Source organism: Athene cunicularia, assembly GCF_003259725.1.
Source record: "Athene cunicularia isolate RWA chromosome 19 unlocalized genomic scaffold, athCun1 chr19_part1, whole genome shotgun sequence".
Lineage (NCBI taxonomy): Eukaryota > Metazoa > Chordata > Aves > Strigiformes > Strigidae > Athene > Athene cunicularia.
Window position 1 is genome coordinate 8,320,443 of NW_020799124.1, and position 15,247 is coordinate 8,335,689.

General features: G+C 49.5%; 1 protein-coding gene across 6 annotated transcripts in view; it reads right to left on the bottom strand.

The window, feature by feature from the left end:
• CAMKK1 (calcium/calmodulin dependent protein kinase kinase 1) overlaps window positions 1–15,247 on the bottom strand; it is a 102,048-nt gene that overhangs the window by 38,094 nt on the left and 48,707 nt on the right. For all 6 annotated transcript variants that reach the window (XM_026861569.1, XM_026861572.1, XM_026861567.1 and 3 more), the window contains exons 3-7: window positions 13,060–13,107; window positions 11,353–11,406; window positions 3,583–3,634; window positions 2,874–3,007; window positions 2,249–2,285 (exon numbers count right to left, since the gene is read on the bottom strand). In XM_026861569.1, the coding sequence (XP_026717370.1) occupies window positions 2,249–2,285; window positions 2,874–3,007; window positions 3,583–3,634; window positions 11,353–11,406; window positions 13,060–13,107 (325 nt within the window). The remainder of the gene's footprint in view (window positions 1–2,248; window positions 2,286–2,873; window positions 3,008–3,582; window positions 3,635–11,352; window positions 11,407–13,059; window positions 13,108–15,247) is intronic.

Genomic DNA, 15,247 nt, shown 5'->3' on the forward strand with positions numbered 1-15,247 from the left:
GACAAGGACACCAGAAGATGCAAAATGAAAATAGTAATCTCTTCAGCAAAGACAAATATCCCCACCTCCTACCAGCAACACACAGGGAGACAGCGGGTGCTAATTTATCAGCAACATTTCTGCTGTTCCCAGTGTCAGCCCTTGCTGATTTGAGCCCTGTCTTATTCAGTACCTTCAGGGAGGGTGTTTGGTGCGATATTTCTGCTAAATTGCCGATACTGAATGAGATGCTGTAAGAACATGTTGCTCCATTTCTGCTGTGTCAATCAGCAGCACGGCTACATGGCTGTCAGAGGTAAATGCTCCCTGGCAGTAGCAATTGGAGGGGACTTAGTGTGAGTTGAGGTTTATAGAGCACGTGAGTTTTGTCTGATTAGGGGGTTTGTGGCAATGTGTTTTTCTGATCCTGTCTCTTACCTGTTCCGCAAACAGAAGGATCTGCCTTTGCCTAGTAGGAGAGCTCTTTCCTTGTGAATTACTAAGGGATTTCTTGCACCTCTCAAGAAATTCGAGCAGATCACCCTCCCCAAAGCACCAGGCAGCCCTGCTTACAGCTGTGATGTCAGACCAGCTGAAGGTACAAACACAACAAGCCAGCTTGCATTGGCTCATCTTGCTCTCCACGCTAAAGAAGCTGCAGCTTGTGGCAGCATTTCATTATTCAACCATCTTGTGCCATTGGCAGTTATTCAATTTCTATCAGCACCCTCCATCCCCTGCTTTCTTCCCAGCGAGCACAGAGCAGAGTGCTCACAGCAGCACTTAATGCCAGCAGTAATTAGCAAAGAGCAAACTCCCCTTTCTCTAGTTTTGCTTTGTAGTGGGGGACATTTCTGGAAAAAGAGAGGTGCAGTAATCATCATCTGGGTCAGCAGCAGGGAAGAGGAAACCCACTTGCAGAAGGCTCAATCCTGAGCAGTGCTGAGCGCCCACAGCTTCCCCTTGTTGCCTGCATCGCTCTGCCTAAACCACTCATGGGAGCCCAGGCAAAGAGGAGCAAAGAGGTGATGGGGCACGGACAACATGGACACAGCCACCACTCGCTGCCAGGGACCAGTGCAACCTCCCAAATGGCACCAAGAGATTTCCCACTTGTCCTGCTGCTATTGCTGCATTTCTGGGACTGTTATCTTGTTCCACAGGGAAACCTTGGGCATTTATTTGTTTGGGTTTTTTTTCTGCAGCTTTTTCACCTTCCTCATGCATTTATTGTCATTCAACAAAAAAAGCTTGCTACCTCATCTCTCCCCTTCTCTCCATCCCCAGGACTTCAAGCCTTTAAACAACAGCCTCAACAGTCCTCCTCACCACACGTGCATCTGCCTTGGCTGTCGCTTTGCAATGCTGCCAGAGTGCCACCGTGGCCTCAGCAGAAAGGGAAAAGTGCCCTTTCAAAGGCAAATAGCTTCATTTGCTAGGCAGAGCCCCCCTTCACAAGCAGCTTCAAAAGCATTCCATAATTATTTCATGAGAAGCAGCCTTTGAGTCTGTCTCATCAGGAAATGTTATGGGGAAGCAGAGCTGTAATAAGGTCAGCCATCCCCCTCCTCCGGCCCATCTCTGAGGGCACCTCAGCACCTCCCAGGCCTGTCCCTCCAGGTTTTGCCCAAATGGGGGTTAGGCTGTGGCTGGCACTTCCAAGGTTTGGGGGAGAGGAAGACAAAATGAGTGTAAACTCCCCACTCTGCATAACTGCAGAGTCAGGTGTGGCCTCCCATCTGGGCACCCCACGGCAGGGTCTGGGCTCAGAGGCCAAAGGCAGCAGTGCTGCTACCTCAGGAGCTCCCACGGGTGGAGAGTGTCTCTGCAGGGGTCACAGGGAACACCCTGAGACAAGACTGCTTTCCAGAGTCACTACCACCATCCACAGCCTAACAGGAAGAGTCTGGAGAGACCAACCTCATGCCAGGAGGACGAGAAGCCATCCTGCACCCTTCCCTTCCCTCCTGGCTCTGGGACTGGAACTGACATGTGCACAGAGGAGGCCAGAGCCACTGTCGTGTCCTTTTAGTGTCCCCAAGGCAAGAAGCGGCGCACAGCTGTACTAAGACACAAGGCTGTCTTACCCTACTGCAAGGGGCCCTTCCATCCCAGTTGCCTTTACAGGTGTTTAACTCTTCTGAAAAAATAACTGTGCTGAAGTTGTTACAATTTTCCTCCTGGTATTGACCCCGAGCCCTGGTACATGTTACCTGCATCACTAGGTCTAAGCCCAGACAGTTCTGTTAGCATATAATGACTCACATACCCATGTACAAGTTGTCCTCTGCAGGATCATCAAGGACCTGCAATTGATAACAGAGAGATAAGGGGAAAGGGGAAAAAAGAAAAACAAGAGATTTTTAATCACATAACATTTTACTGCTCCCTGTACACTCTGCTGAGCTACAGATCACTAAGAACAACTTAGGCTAAAATTTAGAGATTCCTGCAGAGCAAGGGGCTTTGAAGGACACAGATATTTTTGTCTCCAGGAAAAACTAGGCTTCTGCCTGTATTTGAAGAACCAGCCTACCCATAAACACACTGCTTGTCTTAATCCGACCTCAGACAATATTGAAAATGGCACCGAAGCCTTGCCACTTGTGCACCTTCCCAGGCTTGTCTACACATGTTTCACTGGTCAAAGCTTGCTGCTATTTCTGCCAGCACAGCCAGCTGCCTCCTCTTGGGCATCAGCCCAAAGCCCAGGATAAGTATGTCAGTTTGCCATATGTAATTGATATGATCTTGCCTGGAATCACCAGCCTAAATTTCTGAACAACTATTTTAAACCAATTTTGGCTGAAGTAGAAGCAGCTGAAGAAAGATCCTTTTGTTGCAATACAAACCAGACTTGTTTCAGTATAGCTTAGGGTGGAGAAGCAGCTCACCTCTATCAGCTTCACAATGTTGACATGGTCCAGCTTCTTTAAGATGGCTATTTCCTGATAGATTCTGTCCAGTGGTGCCATGGGTTTTGGCTGCTCTCCAGAGGATGCTTTTGACCCTCTGGGAGGAGGCCGACCTGCAATTATAACACGGTGAGGAAAAAACTCATTTTTCAGCAGCACCCAGCATGCAGGAATGAACAGCTGCTGGTCCCTCTGCAGAATACCTCCAGCTATTCTGGAAGATCTCATCACCTTGTTATCATCCCAAAGCATTACAGTCTCCCCCTGAAACTGAGATTTCCAAGCCCCACTGAGACGATCTCCTCCCAGTTTCCCAGCCTGGTCTGTTTGCCAGGTCCCATGGCCCAGCCACTGAAGCTGGGTGCTATCTGAGAGGGTAGAAGAGCCCCTGGGAGGAGAGGATCTACCCTGACTAACTTCCAGCACTTAATTAGGCTTTATAGATTGTGAATATGGAAGTGTCAGCACTTCAAAGAGACTCAGAAAATCACAGCCAGGAACCAAGTGTGTTGAATTTCCCTGTGGTTGTGGTGCCTGCTTTCACTACCCACTGCATTTTAACCAGCCCCCACCTACTTGGGCAGCTTTCAAATGAGGCCAAGTTTTGCAGTCCTTGAAGACAACATTTCTGCAGAAAGATCTGCCTGGCTGAGGACAACAGGCAGACCTCTAAATGTGAGATACTCACGTGGAAATCCATACTGCTTCAAGAGCTTCTTTTTGGAGAGGACTTTCATAGCCTGAAGGAAGGAGAAAAAGCAGCGTGAAAACTGAACAAGAGCCAACGTGCTCATTGCTGTGACCCGGGAACATGCTGGGCATCAGAGACTGCCTCAGGTCTGTTCCTCAACCTAGAGAAGTCTCCTAGTTAGTGGTGGCCACAACAGACACACACGCTGACCCAGGCTTTCCTAAACGTACTGCTAACCATTTGTTTCATTCATCCTTTTCCCATTAAAAAAAAAAAGGCTTTATTTTAAATTGGGCAAAGAAAAAGGAGCACAGTTTCTGCATCTGGTGCAGGAGCTTGATAAGAGTGGTAGATTCTGCTACCTGACCTTTATGTATTTGCTGGTTTGGATGATGCTATGGCCATGCTGCAAGTCTGAGCCACTTCCAGGCTGCTCCACCTTTACTTTGCCAGAAGTTCTAGGAAGGGAAAGAGCTGGAGTGTCACAGCCATACCACTCACACCCTTTCAACCTACATCACAGACCAGGAACAGGGTGAGGACACAGCCCTTCCACCAGCTCTGCACCATCTGGGAAAGTCTTTTGTATTCTCAGAGACTATTTTTTGCCCCATAAGCCTCTTCCATGCTGCCAGAGCAACACAGAGGACCTGCAGCATGATCCAGCACCATGCCCAAGACACTTCACAAACATCCATCCCCGCACCATCAGGAACGGTGGAGCCAGTTCTGTGCAGAAGCACAGTGAAGGAAGTAGGTTTTTGTCAACAGCTTCCCTCCTTTCTCACACCCCATCAGACGCTGCACCTTTGCAAACCCAGGCAGCTGAGGCACAGGAGGGGGGTCAGGGTAATTTCTTCTGCCATCCAATTGGCATTAGCATAATGGCAAAAGGCAATCTGAATTCAATAAACAGTCTCTGTGTCTCCATCTGCTCTGTGTGTTAATAACCTTTCTGAGGGCCACTCAAACAGCCCCGAGTGGCCCAGCAGATAAATATTTCATGAGAAATCAGTTCATGGTACAATTTGCATAGGAAAACAGTCTATATGCCCCCAGGAGCTGGGACAGTCACTTGCTCCTTCCTCTAGGATGGGTAGTTATTCTTATTAATTAAGCATCCAAATCTGTAATTCACACTGGAGTGACCCCTGTTAAATATAATTAACCAAGGACTCCCACAGGACATAGTCAAATACCAAGGAATTTTACATGAATACCATGGAGGCAGGCTCTGCATGCTACCTGTTTTTAACATGTACACCAGGAACAAATCACTGAAACCACTCCGGTGAGCTCCTTCCCAAGCTGTTTTTCCTGGCAGCGATGCTACCACATGCCCCAGGATCCCCACCTCCTGTCAGTGCTCCTGCTGCAGCCAGGTTCACGGCTCACTGAAAGGATTGTTATTTTTGGTACTGATCCAGTGAAATCCTCTGGATTTGCACCCGTGTAATTGAGAAGAGACACTGTGTAGTTCTCAATCCTGCCTGACAGCTCCTGAGCCAACTGTTGGAAATGACGGTGTTGAGAGACAGACTCAGAAGTGCTTATCTTTTACTTAGCACAGCGCTGTGTCCAACCGAGACAGCCAAATGATTCATGGTCTGCTGAAAGAGGATCCAAGATGTGCACAACCACCTCCAAAGATGGCCAGAACCAAGCCTGGAGAACTTCCTACATGACTCACTTTTATCTCTCCATCATGAAAATTTATGGGAAAAAAAATCAAAGGAATTCATACACCTATTTTTCTTTCAACCAGTACCACAGCCCCGGAGAAGGATCCCCTTGTGTCAATCCCATCTTGAGTCCTCTCTGCCTTCTGGCAAGGAGATTCATAAAAAGAATAAAGAGAAGATGCAATTTGCAGCTGAAAGCTCCCCAGCTGCATCAATGCTTGAGGAACCAAGCCTGAGGAACTAAACTATCACCACCAGCCCTGACCACATCAGGCCAGTCCTTCCCAGGGCAGGCTCTGGGGAGAAGCTGGAGGGAGCAGGATAGTACAGTGAGCAGCAGCAGCAAAGACAAGGATTTCTCTCAGGGACAGAAACGGAGGGAACAAGAGCAACTGCTGTCAGCCAAACTACTTGAAGGTTGCTACAAGGGGCGATGGGGAGACGAGTGGGGATTACTGTATCATAGGTGGGCTGACTAAACCACCTCTACTGGGATGGAAGAAGCACCAGGACACACTTACACCAACATCAAGGCACCGGTACCTGCTACTACACAAGCAGGGCTGGATCAAAGGGTCTGTCCCACTGCACTTCCAAATGCAAACAGGGGGACGAAGAGCAAACTTCTTCACGCATGGGCCAGAGCCACTTTATTATCACAAGAGCAGAGAGGAGAGCACATGGCAGCAAAGCTTCACTTTAATTACAGCGCGAGCTGGCAAGGCAAGGCTTCCTCGGTGAATTGAAGCTGTGCATAACGGCAGCAACACAGGGATGCTTCAGCAAACCTCTCCTTCCGGGCTCACATGCATGAAAGAGCCAAAGACATTTGTACTCACTGGCAGAGCTAATTACCCAGATAATGCCTTTCTGATAAAGAACCAGCTCAAGAGCCAAGCCAAGGGATTTTCCCTTTGCACTGGCAAGCATTGCTTCAGCTTCCTCAGGAGAAGAGGGCACTGAGATTTCCTCCACACATGCCCTTGCACCCACCTTCCTTCCGACAATTCACTCAAGGACACAGGTCGTGACACTTTCCTTTGAGAGGCAGTGTGAACTGTGTGCTTTCCTTTGATGTACATTTACTATCTAAGTTTACTGCGCTCTTCCTAGCAACCTTGCAGCTGGAAGCCACAGGGAAGCTGCTTCGTGAGGATGCCCGAGTGAGAAGATCCCAGGTTTACGGGATGCAGGTTTCACAAGAGTGAGACCTTGAGCCCACATCCTAATGATGGTAATGACAACAGCAACATGGCAGGGCAGGGGACAAAATGATTGAGCCAAGGGAACTTGTCACTTGTCCCTTGTGATGCTCTCACAGAACTTAGGAGGTCATTTTATTTGCTAACAGGGAGATTTGCAAGGGCAGAAGTCCTGTGCACAGTCCCCACCTACAGCGGGCAGGGGAGTGGGATGTTGCTTAAAGGTCACTACTACCCACCTAAATCCTCTGCTAGTGACAGAGCTCTGCAGTAGCACTGAGCAGACCAGAGCACATTTTCAGCCCTTCCTCACCTGTCCTGTCTGAACCACAACATCCCTCAGACAAAGTGGCTAAGAGGGAAGCACTGTCGGGAGAGAGGAGTGCCACATGCAGATGAAAGTCTATACCAGAAAGGCTTAGCTGCCATACCCCTACAGTCCTGCTCCTGCATTTGTCCCCTTTTGTTGCAGACACCACTTGTCACGTTGGCAGCAGCAGCACATCGGCAGGCTGTGCCCCATCCACGCCACGACGCCCCGGGCTGGCAGCAGGGCAGCCGGGATGCCTTCCCAGAGCAGCTGTGCTCGCCTGCCTCCAGCTGCCTCCCCAAGACTCCTGCTCTGACCCCCAGTGACCCCGCTGCTGAACAGCACGGGGTGTTTCAGTAAACCAGAGATCATTTCCCTGGTCCTCACCGCACTGGAGTGGAGCTGACAGCAGTTCAGTAGCTGTTACATTGAGCAAGAGGGTGAGAAACATGGGAGCTGTTCCTTCCCTTCCCCGCTGTGTGACAACCAAAGTGGATTTTCCACTGGCTAGAAAGTTCAAGGCTTGCTGCTGACCACCTTTCCCCCAGCAGCAGCACTTTGTTCAGCCATCTCTTTTCAAAAACTTGGAAGGAATTTCTCCTCATCATTGAAAGCTGGTAGAAAACAGCCCTCCATGCAAAGGTTGTTAGGTACAGAGGCAGAGAGCACAATCGCACAAATCTTGTTTCTTAGGAAACCAGATTTAAAAAGAAAAGAAAAAAAAAAGAGAAACCCACTGACAACCTACAATGCTATTGCTTTTGTCCAGAAGTAGCACAACAAATGTCCCTCATGACCACTTTTCTTTGCAAGATAATTTAGAGATTGAAAATAGGAAGGAGACATGACCCCAGGCATCACAGAATCAAATTCCATCAGCACAATGACTCCAAACTAGATCTCTGCCTGGACACATTTGCCTTTGCTTTTTATTTGCTGCTTTTTCACAGAGCTTGGCTTTTTGGTTTTTTTCCCCTCCCTGTCAAGCATCTCCTGCAAACTGAGACACTGAAACCTTTCCAGCTGTAAAAGGTTCCTTGGCAGAGCCCCATGAATGCTGCTGTAGCAGCTTCACATGTCCCAGCAGCAGCAGGGACCGAGCACAGTGGCAGGGTCCTTTGCTCTGGGAGCCAGCTCTGCATCCCAATAGGGTCTCTTGGAGGGGGCACTGCGTCATGCACTTGGTGCTGGAAGTTCCATTTCTCTGGGCTAATACATCGCCTGCATCCACTGATACAAGGCAGCACACTTCCACAGCCCTCCACAGCACTGTGGTTGTTCACAGCAACAAAGGATAAAGCTCTTGGAAGCACTCGCTCATCTTTAGTGGAAGGTAAAAAAAAAACAAAACAAACCACAAAGTAAATACAACCCATCTACATTTTTCCCAAATGTAGTGATCAGCTTTTTTTCTTGAGAGTTTTTCCTAAATCTAGGCCAGATCTAAAAGTCATTAAAGCAATAGAATTTTTTCCTTTTACTTTGACAGGAGCTGGATACAGTTCCTGGTACCTATAAACCCTGCATTTATGAAGAAAGCTAGCACAGGGCCCCATGCCTCATCAAGATTCAGGAGTCACACTCTGACTTATACTCCAAAATACAAATTTTCATCTTTCTTTAAAGTTTTGCTCCTTTTTATTGCAGCACACTAACTTAAAGAAAACAAAGCAGGCAGCAACACTGGGGCCTCATGCTCAAACACTGCACACGTGAATCGGTTATTAGGGGCTGCTCACTAAGGGCCAACCAAGGGCCGATTTCCTACAATTATCTGTTATTGCTTATTACTGCTGAGACAAAATCAGCCCTCCAGAGCTAAATTAGAGGAAAACTAAACAGAGAGAAAAGGCCCTCCCCAGCTATCAGAATTGCATTTGCTTCTACTAACTGCTGGTAACAGGCAGCTGCAATGGGTATCCCCTGGGTGGTCGGGGTGCATTGCTGCAACGCAGCCTTGGACAGGAATAATGAGCAAAGCAGGATGGAAGTTATCTTGGTGCTGGGAGAGCACGTGGTCAGACACACCAGGAGGTGTGGGGAGCTAAGCAACCGTTAGCCAGTTAACAGAATTTACTTGGTTTTTCTCTGCAGCTTTAAGAGGTTTGCCAGCTCCTGGGCTGTTTTAGCATCTTGGAAAACTAGAGGTCTCTCCATCATGGCTTGCCTCCCTGGAAAACACAAGCAGAGGCACCTGGAAGAATTAGGGGCCACAGTCTGTCTGCTTGTGACGGCAGCTGGGAAAAGGGGAAAACTCCCACTGTCCCGGCCTAAAGGGCAGCAAGCACGAAACACAGACCTTCATATCCCAGCCTGTCAGCAGCAGTGCAGCCACCTGCCCTCTCCTCTCCCATATGCTGATGTTCACTGCAAAAAAACACAGGTAGACACTGCCGATGCTCTCGTTCTGGTCCCATCTCTCCATCTGCTGTAGCACTCCACACACCTCCCAGGATCAGCTCCACAGCCCCAGGGTTGCTCCCGAGATCTAGTTCAGACCCTGCCTCAACCCCAACAGGAGGATTGGGGTGAGCCAAAGAGCGTGTCCCTGCAACGCTGGGCTCCGCGCGCCCTGCGCCTCTTCAGGTAGGAAAGCTGAAACAGAAGTGTCAGGGCATGGGAGCCACTCTTGGGCTGCAGTAGCTTTAAAGTGTTTGCTTAGATTAGAAAAAGAAATGGAGATTAAGCGGGGATTAACCAACATATACCAGGCTAACCTAGACACAGGCTTTCACTTCTGGCTTTGATTTGACCAGCTAAATCTACATCCACGGCATTCACCCACATCCATGGACAAGAAGGCAGCAGGCAATGTCAGCCTAAACCCAGCTCTCTCTCGCTGAGCTGTGACCATTGCCCTGCCTGCCCTGTGCAGTCTGCAGCACAGCAGTGGGATTCCCAGAACAAAAGGGCAGCACCAAAATGTAAATTTTCAAATAAAAATTACAATTTTCAAAGTAAAAAATATTTTCAGCTGGAAATAAATGTGATGTGTTCCCTCTCTGTGTTGCTGGTCCTGGCACTCCCTACGCTGGCGGGACAGATGGATCAGGGGAGCTACAGCTGGCACCATTGCTCTGCAGAACAAAACCACCCTGCTGCTGGGCACAGGAGGGAGGACTCGAGGGCAGCGGAGAAAAGGAGCTGTCAGAAGCAGCAATCATTCCAGTGCGGTGGGTGAGTCAGCTTGGAAAGCACAGGGGATGGAAAGAATTGTGGTTCCTTTGCCTGGCCAGCTCCGGGGCACCTTATCCAGATTTCTGTCTCATCTCTTCCATCCTTCATTTCAAGACATTTCTCCTGCAGTTTCATGCCCACTGGAAGTGCAGAGGGGGCAATCAATACTAACAGGCACACGTCCCACCTGGTCCCTCCAGCCCAGGATGTCACTTGTAAGTTCAAGAGTCAGGGAGGAAAATTGAGCTGAGGAGCAGCAGGGAACGGGCACGCTTTACATCTCCAGGGCATATTCTTATTCTCCTTTGTGCCAAGAGCAAGAGCTCTGTGCACTGGGACAGGGAGCAGCACACGAGTCTGCCCGGGTGCTTCGATGGGCCCATTTTCACTCGTGTGAGGACACTCCACAGCAGCAGCACCAGCAGGACCCCTCCCACGGTGCGGAGCAGCAGCTGAAGCACCGGGCCAGACCGGCAGGGCTGTGTCAAGGGGAGCGGGGCTCAACAGCACTGCAGCCCCCCAGCTCTGCTCAGCAGGTACCTGCCCTGGGATCCACCAGATCCTGCTGAAAGCTGTTTCCACAAGCTTTCAGGCACAGCCACACACAGTAAGGCAGTTTTGCTTTTGCCAGCTGTCCAGCTCCTGCTCTCAAGCCTGAACAAAACGTGCCACAGGGCCAGCCCAGGGACATGAGCACATCCGCAGACAGCTTTTGCAGGAATCCAGCTGGGATGGCTGGAACTTACCTGCTCCTGAAAGGGGAGGGACAGAGAAAGAGCCTTCAGCATAAGCAGCCTTTCTGAATCTGAAATCCTCCAACTCTGATTTCAGCTCAAAGGATTTAAAAGGCCAAGGCTTGCCTTCTGCCCTGCACCCTACACCTCAGACTGGACAGTGAGGTGCTGTTCAGCGTACGGGGAGGCACCCGGCAGCAGGGTGAGCCAGGGGAACCAGGCACTGCCCAGCTGGACCACGCTATTCAGCATCTTTCTGATCCTTGTTTCTTTACAAAGCATGCCTGCTCATTCCAAGCTGATCTTCCAATGCACAGCAGGTGCTGAATACCACCACCCACATGCCTCTAATTTCAGGTGACCTGCTTCATAGCTAGAAAATGTCAAGACAAATCAGTGATACACTCCTGCAGCCTGCCTCCAAGATCCCTGCCTGTTATATAAGGCAGCCCACCCGGTTTCTCTCCCATTCAGCACCACACGCAAGCAGGCATGAAGGCAGCAGCTCCATGCCCGGTGGGGAGGTTCGATTCCTTGCATGTTACCCAAATCAGAAATGCATATGTTAAAAGCAGCAAGGCAGGGGAGACCTAGCTCTCAGGGGGGCAAAGGGGAATGAGGAACAGCAGCTGCAGCAAGGAGTGGAGGAGAGAGACACTTACGTAATACTTGTCATCATTCTCGTTGTAGGCTAGTTTCACAACACCATAGGAACCCTAAAAATAAACACAAATTGCACAGTCAGTTCAAGAGCTTTACCTTGTCTCTTTGCTGCTCAAGGCTGGTAGACTGTGGCCTTACACAGGCAGAAAAAAAAAAAACCTTCAAGGTCCCAGGGGCATGCCTGACCAAAGTCAGCAGGTACATTTTGGCAGTTCTGTTGAAGCCACGGGGCATGTGAAGATTAACAATGTCTGGAGGAGTTGAGTGTTAGTCCATCACCTCCTGCCCTGAGCCAAAGCCACCGTGTCTGTCCTAACTCAAACATGGATGGGGAACAGAGAGAATAATTTTCAAGCAGATCTTTTTTGTGCAGGTTTGTAAAGACCGTTTTCAGCACGAAACCTCTCCATCTCTTGACAGCAAGTGGACTTCAGTGAGGACCATCTGCCTGTTTTCCACTAACTGCATGTTAGCCAGGCAGATGCAAACCTTGATTGCTTCTGTATCCACAACTCTGGTGACAGCCTGAAGCCAAACTCCATCCAAATCACTGTTTTTTCACAGTTCTATACATTTTATGCAAGCGAGACATGACACCATGGCTAGGTATCATCCCTGACAGATGCCTGTTGAATAAATGAGATGAACACTAACAGCCTTCAGAACATTGCTCTTGACTTCACTGAGAGCTGGAATGAAGGTCCTGGTTTCAGAGGAGACTGACAAGCCATCTGGCTGATCCAGAAGCACAGCAGGTCTCACAGACCCTCCACCAACCTCAGGGTGTCTATCTGCTCACTGTGACCTGCAGGGAAAGAGGAGGCAGGGGCAAATCCACCAGAGAGAAGGCCTCACACTCTCCTTAAAGCATATTTAAGCCAAAGACAAAAGTCGTAAGTGGGTCTGAAGCTGTGTGTCAGGTTCAGGTGACAAGTGCTGTACCACCAGCAGTGGTATCCCCAGCCTTACACCCGGACTGCTAGGAGCCAAGCACACAGCCCCCTGTGAAGACAGTAAGGGTGTCTCCTCCCACGGCCTGGGGCCTCTCACTTTGGAGAGAAGTTTGGGCTAACAAAACTTTTGGTGAAGGTCTCTGCTCAGAGTGCAGTCCCTTCTGACTGCAATGTACCAACTGCAAAGGTAAGTACAGCTTCCAGTCAGCACCGTTGCTTGTAGACCCATCTGCAATGGTGGCAGACATCCAAATGTGCAGGTGTCTGAATGCCTCACAGTCCAGACCTCTAAATAACTTTAGAGGAATCTCTTCTGAATCATTCTGCAGCTTTAAAAATGAATTAGAATTAAACTAGTATTTCATTCATAGACATAAAAACTTACATTAGTCCTGATGGGGACCAAACACCTGCCCTGATCTTGTTTTTGTTTTCTTTCCTTGTTGGGTTGTATTAATGCATCAAAGGCTCTTAGTGTTACATTTGGCAAGCAAACACCCTGGAAGGGAGCCAGCTTAACCACCTTCAGAGGGAAGGAAAATAAATTTAGATTTCAGAGGAAGTAGTTCCACTTTGACCTTGACAAAACTTACTTAAACTAATAAGGCAAAAACCAAATAAAAAAAAACCAAAACAAACAAAAGTTGCAAGGAGTTTTGGCCAGTGAGGTCGCACGGGCTGGCACAGTCTTTCCACCCATACGTTTGTGTGCATGCAGGCTGCTTGTGACAAACAGGAGCTCCAGTAACATACCTTGCCTATTTCGCTCTGCAGCTTGTACTGGTTTAATTGCACACAGTCCTGCAGATCAAAAGGAGAACATAATTAGAGTATTGGTAAAAGGAATGACTGAATTTGAATCAGTATCAAGTAGAGGCTGAGCACTGAATAATGAAAGACTAAATCTTATTTATACTGGTATATGTTACACTATGAGCACTGCGGGGTTTTTTGACAGCCCAAGACAAAGCAATTATGGGCTGAATTCTGACTCTGGCTGTGCTGGTGTAACACCAGAGGCTCCTCTACCCCATTCCCCAGCATCACTCCAGGTTCAGACAGGTGAGCCTGACCGCAGCCTCCAGCCTCTTTACATTAACCATCCACATTGGCCTGTTCTCAATACCAAGCAGAACACCACCCATCCCCAGCTCCACAGGGCTCTCTCAGCCTGGCAGCTCCCAGCACCCAGGCAGCACCCACGCCAGCCCCGGGGTCACAGCATCATCCCATGCCCTTCCCCACCTCAGCCTGGCAAAGACAGTGACCTTCTGCAGGCCATGCACCGCGGCTGCACCCAGAGGAACCCTCCCCTGGATCGTGGCTGCTCTTTTGAGGGCAACACACAGAGCCAAGCTCCTTTGCTGTGCAACACAAACAATAATGGATTCCCTTAAGCTGATACAGTATTTGCTAAAATAAATCACCCCTAAGCAGGTCTGATCTCTGTTTGCAAGCTATCCAGCACTGAAACGCCAAGGGGTGGGAAGGGGGTGGATGCAGAGCCCCAGCAAGCTGTGACAAGGGGGCGATGACGGGGTGCTGAGTTACTCGCGGAGCAGGAGCAGTGCAGGGGGTGATGGCAACCCCAGGCGTCGGCGGAGGGAAAGCAAGGCGGAACAGAAGAGCCACGCAGTTATCTGATGTTAAATCCACCCCTCCTTTAGTATTGCACTGCCTGAAGGAAAACACTTCCACAGCTTCATTTCACTTGGAGCTGACCCCCCCACCCTCATACTAATTACAAGAAGACCCCAGGTGCCGCAGAAGCCCGGGGGGGGGTCGATGCCAGGAGCGCAGGGTGAGCGGCGTGTACTGCCCACCCCGAGCTGTCGGGGAGCACCCAGGGGACCTGCCTGGCCACCCGGACAGGGTCCGCAGGACAGCACACACCTTGGTGCAGCTCAAAGCTCCTGGCAGAGTCCCAGTGCTCCTGGGGGGAATCTCTGCAGATGCGGCTGTGGAGGCTTTTGCCTCGGTCCTAACTTAACTCCCTGCACTTAACTGCATTGCAGGGGTAAGGAGAGCCCCAAAGACCGGGTGGTGAGGGAAGGGGGGAGTTTCCAACCACAGCACGTGGTGTGGGCTGAGCCTTAGACGGGACACTCTTCCCCAGACAGCATTTATGAATACAGTATTTCTCCCTGAGATTGCCACGCACTAAAGCAGTTTGAAAATTCACATCCAGCCTCTGCACCAGGCACTTCTTTGGGAACAACGCTGATACAAAGTATGTAGACAGATTAGCCTGCCCATAAACCTCAAAATAGCCCTGCAACCTAGAGAAGCACCACTAGGACAGCAAAACAGTGCCAGATGCTTTCAGTCTGTTTGTAAGAACAGGGGGTGCTACAGCCCCAGCCTGTGCAGCATCTCCACAGAAAGTAACACTCCTCTGCCCCTCAGGATGCATTAGAGCATGGATGTGGTAGATGAAAATTTTGACTTTTCCCCATCACCAACCAGAAAAAAGCTCCTAACACAAGCAATCATCACAGTGAAGGAGAATAAAGCAATAGGGAACTGATGACTTTTTAAGCTTGCAAGCAGTGGCTTGTCAGGAATACAAGGAATGATTTAAATCTTGATATTGTTTCCAGTGACGGAAGTTTTTTTCCACCGCCCCGACAGGCAAGAAGAGCCAACTGTGAGTAATGGGGCCATAGAAGTGTATTAATTCTGCTGCTAGCAAAGCACATACCTTTCTAAAGGCAAAAATCAATCCATCAGACCTAGGAGAAAGAAGAGAGTATGACCCAGCAAAAGCCAAGATGTAAAGCACAAGGCCACTGAAGTATATGGAAAAGAAAAACCCCACTGAGCTTTGTAGAAAAGACTTCCCTCCTCAAAGGAGGGGGCAGCACACAGGAACCCAGAATACACGTGGAGGACAAATTCCCCTGCAAATGCTGCATCAGCAGATTCACTTCCCAGCGTGAGG